General features: G+C 44.9%; 1 protein-coding gene across 1 annotated transcript; it reads left to right on the forward strand.

Moving 5' to 3' along the window:
- The first annotated feature begins 3 nt into the window (after window positions 1–3).
- Window positions 4–13,281, forward strand: LOC124119652 (phosphoenolpyruvate carboxykinase [GTP]-like). Its single transcript, XM_048397261.1, is given in 12 exon segments — window positions 4–29; window positions 1,609–1,793; window positions 2,207–2,410; window positions 5,385–5,486; window positions 6,586–6,803; window positions 8,496–8,619; window positions 8,622–8,669; window positions 9,875–10,001; window positions 11,611–11,701; window positions 11,841–12,003; window positions 12,745–12,857; window positions 13,028–13,281. Coding segments are annotated over 12 exon segments (1,545 nt in total). The 3' UTR covers window positions 13,172–13,281.
- Window positions 13,282–13,992: the final 711 nt, after the last annotated feature.

Consider the following 13,992-nt stretch of genomic DNA (forward strand, 5'->3'; position numbering starts at 1 on the left):
AGGATGTTAAAGACTGGGTGGCACAATCGGTATGTCTATCTCCTAGTAATCATTCACGAGATGGTGTTTTATATTTTAAACATGGCAAAGATACAATCCCATTAAAATCTTATCTTATTTCTCGCTACCACTCAACAACAATCGGAGGACATCTCGTTATGGGTCACGTCAGAATGACCTTTCATCAGACCAATCAGAGTGTCGCTTGCCAGATAGGGAAAGTGAGAGTCGGAATGTGTTTGCTAATCATGCCACCTCCAAATGGTTAACACAGGGCATTCTGAACGACAGTTGTGAGACTGATTCCGTCGAAAGAATCCTTTACCTCTCGCTTCAATGGTAGAAACATTTGAAATGGGAGAGGCTTTCGTCTATTCGATATTGCAGAATTTTATTTCATTCAATTGTCACATTTTGAATAAAATTTTGTCAAAATATTATAGTATTTTTTCAAAGCATAGTCTGGAACATCTTCCCGAGGCAAGGGAGTTTCCACACTTGCCGAGCTAAGGCTGGAATTTCTGGGCTCGATCGTACGAGTTATGTCCCTTCTATGCCCCTCCTATTGACCAATCAGATTCCACCTCTCAAATCACTTGCATTTGCTTCAAACTTAATGGCGGCGATTGTATTGTAATAAAACGGGTCTTACCTCGCGAAGTGCATCAAATCAAGTGAGCACCTTGATTAAAAACAAACAGATTTGGAAAATGTCTGTCGACGTCCAGTTGACGGTACACATGCTTTGCAAATCTTGCAATCGACCGAAATCTGCACTGCAGTTCACGAACCGGATATCGATTTCCTCAAGCGATTTTGATTGGTCTATGTATAGACTCGTTAGTCCAACCAAAATGTAACTCCATAATTGCGGCCTAATTGGGCAAGGGTGGAAACTAGACTTTTTTTATAATCAGTTAGCCCCTAGATTTAGGGTTAAGGTTGCATGTTTCATACTTCCTGTCGTTTCTGAGCACTATCTACACTTAAAATAACTGAAATCTCCGAATGGAGGTGACAAGGAAATGAAGCCAAATTGTTTTAGAAGCTTACATCTGATTGGCTCAAGAACCCACAGGTCCTTTATTTAGATTGGGCAGTCAAATTTCACTCCGGATTCACCTGATACGACTTTCTATGGACGTGACCTCAGATTTTCACACAGAGAAGCTTCATATCGGAGAAAAAGATCTGATTTCTAAGAGATTGTCACTAGTGTTTGAATCATTATGGTGTTCAGGGTTAACATAAATCAGCGACATTATGAACAAGTTGTGAAACCTTGTAATCTTTTCAATTGTGCCAGTGTGCCTTCCAGAATTAGAATAGGTTCCTAGGTTGTGAGGCGACTTACTGAATCATGCTCGGTAATTTAGTTGATTGAATATCACTTTGCCGTTAACTTAAAAGGCACGAGGAGTTGCTTATTATGTCAATCCCTGAATTGTCTGGTGCAAACTCAATTAGCAAACCGATGTTATGTCTGGAACAGTGCAGCGTTAAACAAGAAACAAACAAATAATAAAGAATGTTACCATGGTTACGAGGAATTGTTCAATGTTTATTTTAAAAGGTGGAACCATGGTAGATTTTTAATTGTTGGTGTAGCTACCTCTGCCGTACCGACCCAAGAGATGTGGCTCGCGAGGAGGCAAAGACGTGGATCTGCACCAAGGAAAAGTACAAGACTGTGCCGCATGTCCGAGCTGGGGTCAAGGGCATTCTGGGACGGTGGAAGAGACCTGAGGACATGCAAGTGGAACTTGATGACCGATTTCCAGGGAGCATGAAAGGTGAGGACAAGAACAACCTCAATTATCCGGTTCTCAGTTCCGTTGGGATCAATACCCTGAACCCGGCACTTGTCCTCCGCCTGTGAAGATCCAGGGTAGAATAGGTCTTCAGCAACAAATGCTTGCGGTAAAAGTCGATTATGCTTGTTAGAAGAGGCAACTAATGGGATCGGGTGGTCAGGCTCGCTGACTTGGTTGATGCATGTCATCGTATCCCAATTATGTGGATCGATGCTCATGATATCAATCACTGGATTGTCTGGTCCAGACTCGATTATAAACAGACCGCCGTCATATAGCTGGAATGTTGCTGAGTGCGGCGTTAAACATAAAAAAACAACAACAAACTAATCATCCATCTTTTGATTCATTTGGGTTAGTCGGTAAAGCAAAACTGAATTGTCTTGTTTTAGGTCGCACAATGTACATGATTCCCTTCAGCATGGGTCCAGTTGGCTCTCCACTGTCCAAGATCGGAATCCAGTGAACGGACTCCAACTACGTGCTGCTTTGTATGAGGATCATGACGTGAGTATCCCCCAAGGTCCCGGAGGTTCTCAAAGACAACAAGTTTGTCAAGTGTCTGCATTCCATTGGATGCCCTCTGCCGGTAACGAGTAAGTCTTCAGGGCAGTGCATATGCTTGTTTCCACTAGGTCTGTGTATTTCCTGAACTTTTTTAATTGATAGATTACGGTATTTTGTTGCAAATTAGGTGTGTCGAGTCGGAGAACGAGACTGTGGGATTAACGGGTCTTAATAGCACTGATTTAATGGGTTCAATAGTGTCGGTAATTTTTTATGAGCTTGGAGATGTGAACAAATGAGTTATTGTTGGCTGCGATGAAGAGCCTAGTGGTCAATGCGTTAGCTTGCCGTGTCGAAGTCCCAGGTTTAATTCCCTACATGGGTACAATGTGTGAAGTCAAGGAGTGTTCAAATTCAAATATTTCCGACTTGCCCAAGTAAACTTAAACATTCTACTTGCCCGTCCTGATTTTCAAATTGCCCTGATAAATCAGAGAGGAGAAGAAAACTTTAATTTTAACAACAAAACTTCATAACCATGTTAACTGAAGCAAAAGCTAATGGAAGATGTGCTCCTCCAAGATCCAATCCCTGCATGGGAAAGCCCATTTGGGGGTTCCTCAACACGGTATTGCTCGAATATTGCCACTGTAAATTACCGTATGAATTGCCCTGTTCCAATATGTACCGTCTGATTAATCCGTAAGTAACGTTTATTTGCGCCCCAAACCGTCCACCCCCCACCCCCACCCCCCCTTCGAACAAGACACGCTCGACCACGTTATCACGCCCGACCTTGCTGTGGCCTAACCTCCAATGGTGGTTCATTGAGTCAAACGTCTTCGGCGGGGACGACTTCGTTCCAACACATCACCTCTTCTTCAGGGACCTCTGGGCTTCCAGACTAGGGACTGCCCCGTTTCTCCATTGACACATCAACTGCTTGGGGTTTCAAGGAATTCTGTTGGCCTTTCAGACGTTGCTGATGATCATGCAGGAAATTCATCACATGATGGTGACGGACAATATCACAGTCGTTCAATACATCATTTGGCTGGAATGCACTCACTCACAGTCTCCTGGATCTCACATTTGCATTCTATAGCCTCATCAACAGCATCCCATTGGAGATGAGAGCTCGCCACATTACGAGCGTCTCCCAACATTCTCGACGATGCTCTCTCTCGCCCCAGTCGGTCAGCACCCATGGATTTGCCAGCTCTTTGGGCCACCCAAATGTTGACTCGTTGGACACACGCTACAACCACCAGCTTCAGACGTTCGTATCACTGATGCCTGATGATCTGGCTTGGGATCACAACGTTCTCGCCATTAAGTTTTCACCTCTGATGCTCCTTCCTTGCAGAAACCGGCAACCACAGTGGACATCAACGTCCGCCTTATTGGCCCAGTCCAAATTACAGGAGAGCATTTAGAACTCCCCATGTTTCAAGGACTGCTCAGAAATCAGCACACTCGTCAATCACGCCGGTGCCCAGTCATAGGATCTACACTTTGGGTCTATTTGCAGGACACACTGATGGCCATGGGTTTCTCAAGGTTGGCAGCTCTCACCACCCATCTACGGAATCTCTGTATGACCAGAAATGGTTCTCTTTCAAGAATTATTGCCATCAACATGCTATGGATCCTTCTTTGTCGACGACTAATTAATCTACTTACAGAAGACGAAGCATTTGTCAGGCAGCACCAGTTACGTCTCAGGAATTTACTCGGTCATGGCGCCTTCTGATCTACCGGTATCGCTACTGCTCGGGAACTCACATCTATACTACGGAGTTACTGTAAGGCATAATCAGCAACTAAAGTTTTGCCCCCTGGCCTTGGATTTTGTTTGGTTTTTTGCCACCTCCTCGTTTCTCTATACGCTCCTTTCATGGCGGTGGGATTGGTACGTCTTACTCAGAAAACTTGTTGGTGTCGTTGGCCACTGCCCAGTGCGTGCGTTGCATTGATGTCTCAAGTAATTTCAATGTAAATGTTTCTTCCTCCGTCAAGGATAGTCGCAGGAATATCTCCAAGAATATGTTGTCCTTCTGTTTGTGACGAGTAATACATGCTTGGAGCGAGGTGGTCGGAGGGTGTAGTCGGGTGATTGCTGTACATTGTTCAACACTGTGATATGTTGCATGTCCCTATCTGGATTCTAAGGCAGAATAGATCCCCAGCATCCATGTGCTACCCGAGCCCATATTACCTAGACCCAACCTGGGAACCCGCTGTAGACCTCAAGAGTTGGGTACAAAATGTCCGATTGGGAATGGTTTTACTAGAAATAGGTCTTCAGCAACCCATTCTTGCCGTAAAAGGCGACTATGCTTGTCGTAAGAGCCAACTAGGCGGATCAGGTGGTCAGGCTCGCTGCTTTGGTTGATGCATGTCATCGTATTCAAATTGCGTGGATTGGTGCTCGTGATGTCAATCACTGGATTTTCTGGTCCAGACTCGATTATTGACAGACCGCCGTCATATAGCTGGAATATTGCCGAACGGCGTTAAACAAACAAACAAACAAACAAGCTTGCTTGTTATAACTGATGAGGATTATGGATCGGCTGCTCAGCTGGAATATAGCTGCCTTCAGTTTTAACGCTCAGTCCTGCAGGAGATAATTAAGAAATTGAGATACACGGAGTGTAAAGAAGCTCTTCGGGCTCGTTTCCAAGAAGGTTCACTCAGGCTTTTAAAAGGGATTGGCAGTCCGACCTTGAAGGTCTCAAATGCTTAGAACTGGGTTTAATTCATATTCATTTTCTATAGAATTTTATTAGTGCTTTATGTATTGTGAAGAACTTTAGTGCTTTTATGCTGAGTTATATGCAGATATTGAAATAAGTTTTTAATCAGTGATGATGTAACGACTCCAGAAATGCAAGTTATTGCAGCATAATCCTGTAATGCCCGTATGTTGAGGGGAATGTACAGAGTTGTTTCCTCATTAGTTCATTGGCATCACAAACCCTGCAGCATTCGTCACCACTCGCCCCTTTCCGTGAAGGCTAGTCCCGGAATAACACGAGTTGGTCACGAATGACCTTGAAGGCAAGGAGAAATTCGTGTCTGCTGCATTCCCCGGTGGGTGTGGGAAAACTAACCTGGCCATGATCACGCCTACCGTCCCTGGTTACAAGGTCAAGGTCGTTGGTAGGTTGTCTCCTCTGCTACCAATGTTTGTTCAGGACTTTTATATTTCAGAGGGTTATCTTTTGTGCCATTTTGCAATGAAGTTCACATGACAAACCATCTGCTGTCAGGGATTTTTCTGGGCATTTTCATAGACCAATATTCAGAATTAGGTCTGCGGCAAAAGTTAAGTTCACTAATTCTTTATGGTAGCTATCATATATATATTGTCCAGTAAGGCAATTAATTTTTTTGTTTTAGTTGGTTTTCAGATCAACTAACATGATAGCAAAATATAATGCAACTAAAATGACTCTGAGTGATGTTATGATCATTAGATCGGATCTTTTTAGAACCAGCTTCCTCGTGTACATCTCACATTTGAGGCCTTGTTTACAGGCTTAGGTACCTGCTCCCACCGTACCAACCGTTGGATAAATGCACATTGTGAGACTGGATAAGTTTAAAAATGTGTGACGTTTACAATAAATTGTACATTATAAATACTTATCCTATTTCACATGCTAAACGCCCACCGTGTGGGATGGGATAAATATTTATTAACGTACAATTTATTGTTGTGCCTTTTATTTCACTAACAACAGGACCAATAAAAGGCTTCAATACTTATATTTCATTTTTCCTCTCTTCTCCTGCCATGGGCACAAGGTTGAAACAGACCGCCTCCGTGGTCTAATGGTAGAGGGTCTGCCCGGAGAGCGGAAGGTGCGGGGTTCGATCCTCAGCCGCGTCATACCAAAAGACGTTAAAAGATGGTACTTGTTGTTACCCTGTCTGGCGCTCGGCATTAAGGGGCTAAAACAAGGACTGGTCGGCTCGGAGTCAGTATACTGTGTCTGAGTTGGGTATTCATGTGAAACTGCGGCATGGTATCTCAGTGTGCTAGCACTATAAATCGGCATCAGTCCGGACTAGTACAAGCAGCCACACACACACACACACACACACACACACACACACACACACACGTGCATGCGCGTCGCTATATAAGTGCAATAATCTTGGACGCGACGTTAAACCCCATTTCACCTCACCTCACAAGGTTGAAACCATAGACAATTCCCAGGTGTACCTATGACAGTTTGTGTATGATGTGTAGGGGATGACATCGCCTGGATGAAGTTTGATGATGCAGGAAACGGCGAGCTTCGTGGCATCAATCCCGAGGCAGGCTTCTTCAGTTAGGCGCCCGGGACCAACATGCAGACGAATAAAAATGCCATGCTCACCTTCCAGAAGAACAGCATCTTCACAAACGCTGCGGAAACTGCTGATGGGGGCTTCTTCTGGGAAGAAATGGAAGATGAAGTGAATCGGGTCAGTGATGGGTGTTGTTGAAGTAAACATTATTTGAGGGTTAATTATTGTTAAGTCCCAGAATACGTCATTTAACACATCTATTACTCCGATATGCCTAATAGCAAAGGAACCCGCGAAGATCCTGGATAGGTCTTCAGCAACCCATGCTTGACGTAAAAGGCGACTATGCTTGTCGTAAGGGCCGACTAACGGAATCGGGTGGTCAGGCTCGCTCATCCGAGAAACTCTTTAACAGTTGGGTTCAGGAGGTTTATTAGAAATCTCTATCCACCACTTAGGCCGAAGGTACAGTTCAGGCCTTACAAATGTGTGTTACCCGCCTTGGTACCCAGTACACACGCCTCCAGCGATTCTGGCAAAACTTGGACCAACTCTTCCCGGACTGCTGGGTCATTCAGACTCCGCGCTACGGGTACATCTTACCTTTAACAGTGCAACCACCGCTCACTGTATCACCGCTCAACTGTCGTTACAAGACAATATCCGGCTTCTTCTGGACAAGGAAGCAATAAAACACCTTTCCCCAGAGGCCATCACACCAGGATTCATACATCTGCATCTTCCTGGTTCCAAAGAAAAATTAGTTGAAATTGCTTATGATTAACAATCTCAATTTCTTGGAAAACTTCCATGTCTACCATTCAACCTGGCAACTTCTTGACCTCACTCAACCTCCAGAATGCCAACCTGCATGCCCCAATTTTTTCCAGCCTATCGTCGGTATCTCTGTCTTATCTTCAACGGCTAACGTTTCCAATGGAAAGTCCTGCATCTATACATCCCCATGGCCTTTACCAAATCCCTCAGGACGTTCTTACACAGGTGGGGGATCCCATTTAGCTCGTACAGCGATGACTACCTGATGAGCCTACGGCCACGGTGGAACTTTTTGCAACCTCTGGTCCATGCAGACCTCATGATACACAGGTGTCAATGCCTGCTCAGCTTGCTCACTTCAGCGGGATCGGGTGGTCAGGCTCACTGACTTGGATGATGCATGTCATTGTATCCCAATTGCGTGGATCGATGTTCATGATGTCAATCACTGGATTGTCTGGTCCAGACTCGATTAATTACAGACCGCCGTCATATAGCTGGATATTGCTGAGTGCGGCGTTAAACAACAAACAAAGTAGCAAAGGAGGTCACGCGTGGTGAACTTTCTAATCAACCAATTGGTGTAGAGGCTTCTAAATCCTTGGTATGAGTGAGTGAGAGAAGCATTCAGAGTAGCATAGGTGATTTCTCTATCTCACAAACATAGTTATCCACTTCCAAATGGAAAATTATTTGAGGTGAGGTGAAATTGGGTTTGACGTCGCGTCCAAGATTATTGCACTTATATAGCGACGTGCATGTACGTGTGTGTGTTTGTGTGGCTGCTTGTACTAGTCCGGACTGATGCCGATGGTGCTAGCTCACTGAGATACCATGCCGCAGTTTAACATGAATATCCAACTCAGACACAGTATACTGACTCCGAGCCAACCACTCCTTGTTTTAGCCCCTTAATGCCGAGCGCCAGACAGGGTAGCAACAAGTACCATCTTTTAACGTCTTTTGGTATGACGAGGCCGGGGATCGAACCCCGGACCTTCCGCTCTCCGGGTGGACGCTCTACCACTAGACCACGGAGGCGGTCGAATTATTTGATAAGCGCATTGACATACCTGTGTGAATGTTGTGCAGAACATCAGCATAAAGACATGGAAGAACCAGGTGTGGCATATCGGAAATCCTGGGTTGGCTGCTCATCCCAACGCTCGCTTCACGGCACCCGCCACTCAGTGCCCCGTCATCCACCCCAAGTGGGAGGAGGCGTACCCATCAGTGCCATCATCTTTGGGGGCCGCAGACCCACAGGTAAGTATTGACAACCAACAAAGCATTTCTTATGATTTCATATTATATGAGGGACAATATTTGTGTATTAAAAAAAATGTATTTTCTTGACTTCAGTGCACACCCAAGCATGATGCACACACACTTCTAGGGGATTCGGTATTTTCGTAAAAAAAAAACTATTTTTTTTAGTATTATGCGCAGTCAAACAATACATGGTATCGCCTCGAATGAATGGGAGATAACTTGGTCAAGGGAAATGTGAAATTTGCAATAAAACGTCATTGGACATGATGATTTACCATTTCAATTGTATTTACTGTTCTGCAGGGCATAGTTTTATATGCAGGGATTACGATTAGTTGATGAGATCTGCCGATCACAGAACACACGATCAAATCGAAATTAATATAAAGAATGTTGAATGATATTCTAAATAAAATTAATAAAATAGATTACAAACATTAGTCCAGATATGCAATGAATATTTTTCACCAGATAGTGGAACTACAGAATTTAGTTTTGTACTTCGTACAGATTTGCTTGACATGGTATTTCCAGTGTTACATGCTCACAGCAATGTCTTCATGGTCTTTGCTTTGGGAAAAAAAATTGAATTCTTAAACTTATCCTATCTCACTCTTGTTTACTTCCTTCTTCTTTCGACCATTATGTGGAAACGTGCTTAAACCATGTTTCCAGATTTTAAAAGCATTTCACCCGAAGACATCCCACCACCTCATCAATTAGGTCACGCGCTGTAATCCCTAGACTAACATTGAGTCTCTGAAATGATATTTTACAGAAAAGAAACAGTTATAGAAGCCCAGAGACTTTCTTCATTTTCAGAGACTAAACAAATCTGCCAATCTATAATTGGTTGGGATTTCACAGATTCCTATCACCCATCTCTGACATGCCACTGAAAGTGTGTGTGACAGGAATATTTACTGCCCCTTCTACTGTCAGTGGTAGGCAATTTTGAGGGCTGTACGTGTCAAATGTCCAGAAACCGATTTTGAGAGCAAGCTTTAGTGTACCAGCTCCTAAGAGGCAGCATTTTGTGTGATTCTAGTCTGTCATACAAACCACGAAACCAATATATCCAATATAGCCCATGCATATTTATTTTCTGGTTACAGAAGATGAACTCCTTGAAATCGAATCCTATTTAGGATAAAATGACAGTAACAATGGCTTGAAGGAAACCCCCATGTCTTGTGTAGGTGTGCCTCTGGTGTTGGAGTCCTTCAGCTGGGAGCATGGAGTGCTGCTGGGAGCTTGTGTCAAGTCTGAGACTACAGCTGCAGCAGAACACATAGCTACGTCGTCTTGTAGCAGGGCAGAATACAGGTACGTCATCTTGTAACAGGGCGGAACGCCGTCTTGTCGCAGGGCAGAACACATGTACGTTGTTCTGTAGCAGGGTAGAACAGAGGTACGTCGTCTTGTAGCAGTGCAGGACACAGGTACGTTGTCTTGTAGCAGTGCAGAACACAGGTACATTGTCTTGTAGCAGTGCAGAACACAGGTACGTCGTCATGTAGCAGGGCTGAACACAGGTACGTCGTCATGTAGCAGGGCAGAACACAGGTACGTCGTCATGTAGCAGTGCAGAACACAGGTACGTCGTCATGTAGCAGTGCAGAACACAGGTACGTCGTCATGTAGCAGGGCAGAACACAGGTACGTCGTCATGTAGCAGTGCAGAACACAGGTACGTCGTCATGTAGCAGTGCAGAACACAGGTACGTCGTCATGTAGCAGTGCAGAACACAGGTACGTCGTCATGTAGCAGGGCTGAACACAGGTATGTAGTCTTGTCGCAGGGCAGAACACAGGTACGTAGTCTTGTCGCAGGGCAGAACACATGTACGTTGTTTTGTAGCAGGGCAGAACACAGGTACGTTGTCTTGAAGCAGGGCAGAACACAGGTACGTAGTCTTGTCGCAGGGCAGATAAAATGTACGTTGTCTTGTAGCAGGGCAGAACACAGGTACGTCCTCTTGTAGCAGGGCAGAACACAGATACGTCGTCTTGTAGCAGTGCAGGACACAGGTACGTTGTCTTGTAGCAGTGCAGAACACAGGTACGTCGTCTTGTAGCAGTGCAGAACACAGGTACGTCCTCTTGTAGCAGGGCAGAACACAGATACGTCCTCTTGTAGCAGGGCTGAACACAGGTACGTCGTCTCGTAGCAGGGAAGAACACTGGTACGTTGTTTTATAACAGGGCAGAACACAGGTACGTCGTCTTGTACCAGGGCAGAACACAGGTACGTTGTCTTGTACCAGGGCAGAACACAGGTACGTTGTCTTTTAACAGGGCAGGACACAGGTGCGTCGTCTTGTACCAGGGCAGAACACAGGTACGTCGTCTTGTACCAGGGCAGAACACAGGTACGTCGTCTTGTACCAGGGCAGAACACAGGTACGTTGTCTTATAACAGGGCAGAACACAATTACGTCGTCTCGTAGCAGGGCAGAACACAGGTACGTCGTCTTGTACCAGGGCAGAACACAGGTACGTCGTCTTGTACCAGGGCAGAACACAGGTACGTAATGCTTGAATTTCACAAGCTTGAGACTTAAAAATTGTGGCTAGTTTTGTCAGTACTTTACTCCTGAAGTTGACCAGCGAAGATCCGGGATAGAATAGGACTTCAGCAACTCATTCTTGTCGTGAGAGACGACTAATGGGATCGGGTGGTCAGGCTCGCTGACTTAATTGGTTGATGCATGTCATCGAATCCCAAATGCGTAGATCGATGCTCATGATGCCAATCACTGGATTGCCTTGTCCAGACTCGATTATTTATAGACCGCCGTCATATAGCTGGAATATTGTGTGAATATTGAGGGCGGTGTTAAACAACAAACAAACAAATAACCTTCTGAAGTCACAATGTGTGTAGTTACTAGTTACCTGTGGACAACAGAGTTCAGTAATGTCATCTTTCAAGAAATGACCCAATGGCCATGCAACCGTTCATGGGCTACAACTTCGGGAACTATGTACAGTACTGGCCGGACCTTGACAAGCCAAACAGAAAGGTAGTTTTAAGTTGCTGATCAATCTCTTTACGGTATACAATATCTGGCCCATGTTTTGAGCAAAATTTAATATGGCTCTTTGGTGTGAATGCTGTTTAACCAGTTTAAATGTCTCAAAAGTTTTGCTTTGATGATCCAGATGCCCAAAATATTCCATGTTAACTGGTTCCGTGTTGATCACAATGACGAGCTCTTGTGGCCTTGGTACGGTGACAATATCCGTGTCCTTGACTGGATCCTGAAGCGTTGCGATGGCGAGGTGGACGCCATCAAGATGCCGGTCGGATACCTGCCTCACAAAGGTATGTCATGTCTTAATGAGCTCTTCTGATGTAGACTGCCTCCATGGTGTAGTGGACAGCATAAGCCTGGAGTGAAGGTCTGTGGTTCGATCCCTGTCTCCGTCGTGTAATAGACATTAAAAGAAGGCACTTGTTGTTACCCTGCCTGGCGCTTGACAGTATACTGTGTTTGTGGGGTATCTGTGGTTGCATTCATGCATAGAGAGAGATAGATATAAGTGCAGATAGATAAGGGAGATAATTCATGGATGTTAACTTCTTTATAAGGAGGAACACAACAGTTTATAGTATATACTTACTCCATCAGGTCAGGTGAAATGGGGCTTAACTCGCATTCAAGATTACTGCGCGTTTTTGTGTCGTTGCTTGTACTACTCCAGACTAATGCCGAATTTTTATTTGCTAGCCCGCTGAGATACAATGAAGCAGTTTAACATGAATACCCCACTCAGACACAGTATACCGACTCCGAGCTGCCAGTCCTTGTTTTAGCCACCTAATGCTGATCGCCAGGCAGGGTAACAACAAGTACCGTCTTTTAACCTCTTTTGGTGTCACGCGGCCGGGAATCGAAACCCGAACCTTTGGCTTTCCGGGCAGACGCTCTACCACTAGACCACGGAGGCAGTCATCCTTCATCAGGTGAATGGATGCTAGGATGCAGAGAGCAGATAAATATGTACATGTAATAACAACAAAAGTTTCCTGTGTGTAGTACATCCATGAGGTGCTGTGTTGCAGGGGACTTCAACCTGGAGGGCCTGGCCAAGCCGGCACTGTGGGAGGAGCTGTTGAGTCTGCCCAGGCAGTGCTGGCTGGAAGACACCCGCGAGTCTCGCCGCTTTCTGGAGTGAGTGAGTGAGTGAGTATGGTTTTACGCCGCTTTTAGCAATATTCCAGCAATATCACGGCGAGGGACACCAGAAATGGGCTTCACACATGTCGGGATTCGAACCGGGGTCTTCGGCGTGACGAGCAAACGCTTTAACCGCTAGGCTACCCGACCGCCCCCCGCTTCCTGGAGGACCAGGTGGGCGGCGACCTGCCCAAGGTCATGTGGACGCTGCTGGACCAACAAGAGAAGGCCTTCTCTGACATGCCAGACAAGTGGTGTGGAGAGGACGTCACGCCCAGCAGACATTCGAGTCCAATGATCAGACGCAATTGAAGAATAGCAAAATATGTCTCTTGCAATATGTACATTAGCTTTGTAACTAATAGCGATGTTGTATGTCCTGGTTTTCCGTATTGTTCTAGAGATGACGTTTTTTGTTTGTTTGTTGTTTATATGACGGCGGTCTGTAAATAATTGAGTCTGGACCAGACAATCCAGTGATTGACATCATGAGTATCGATCCACGCAATTGTGATACAATGACATGCATCAACCATGTCAACGAGCCTGACCACCCGATCCCGTTTGTCGCCTCTTACGCCTCTTACGACCTCTTACGCCTCCAAGTTCATGTAAATAAAAATCAAATTTGTGTCTGACTAACCCTTACCCTCTTTTCCACACAACGAGCTTTGAAAACACTCAAAGGTTTACGTACCAGACTACGTCACTAATCCCTGTGTTACATGTTCTTTGTCATGCTTTCTCGCGTTTGACGTATTCAAACTGTGGGTACTTGTTATGTTCACATGTTCCCCGGCCATTGTTTTACAGCAATAGTCATTAATTTATGTAATCTCATGACACAGTCAACAGAGAGCTAAGATCTTATTTATTTGGACCAGTTAATGCATTTGTATGTCAACTTTGATAACTTTATGGGACCAGGGTGCAACCTGGTTTTGTCTGGTGCAGCTAAGCTTAATGTCAATATGCACCTGGTGCAAGTTAAATCAGGTTCCTTAAATCAAGCCCTGGGTTCCACTGTGTTTCTTGTGAAACAATTGGATATATTGCATAGCATTCGAAAAACTGTTCGCTGTGTAAGATAAATAACAATGTTCCAAAATACATGTAGTACATTCATAAATTGT

This window comes from Haliotis rufescens, unplaced genomic scaffold, assembly GCF_023055435.1.
Source record: "Haliotis rufescens isolate VD_foot unplaced genomic scaffold, xgHalRufe1.0.p SCAF_17, whole genome shotgun sequence".
NCBI lineage: Eukaryota > Metazoa > Mollusca > Gastropoda > Lepetellida > Haliotidae > Haliotis > Haliotis rufescens.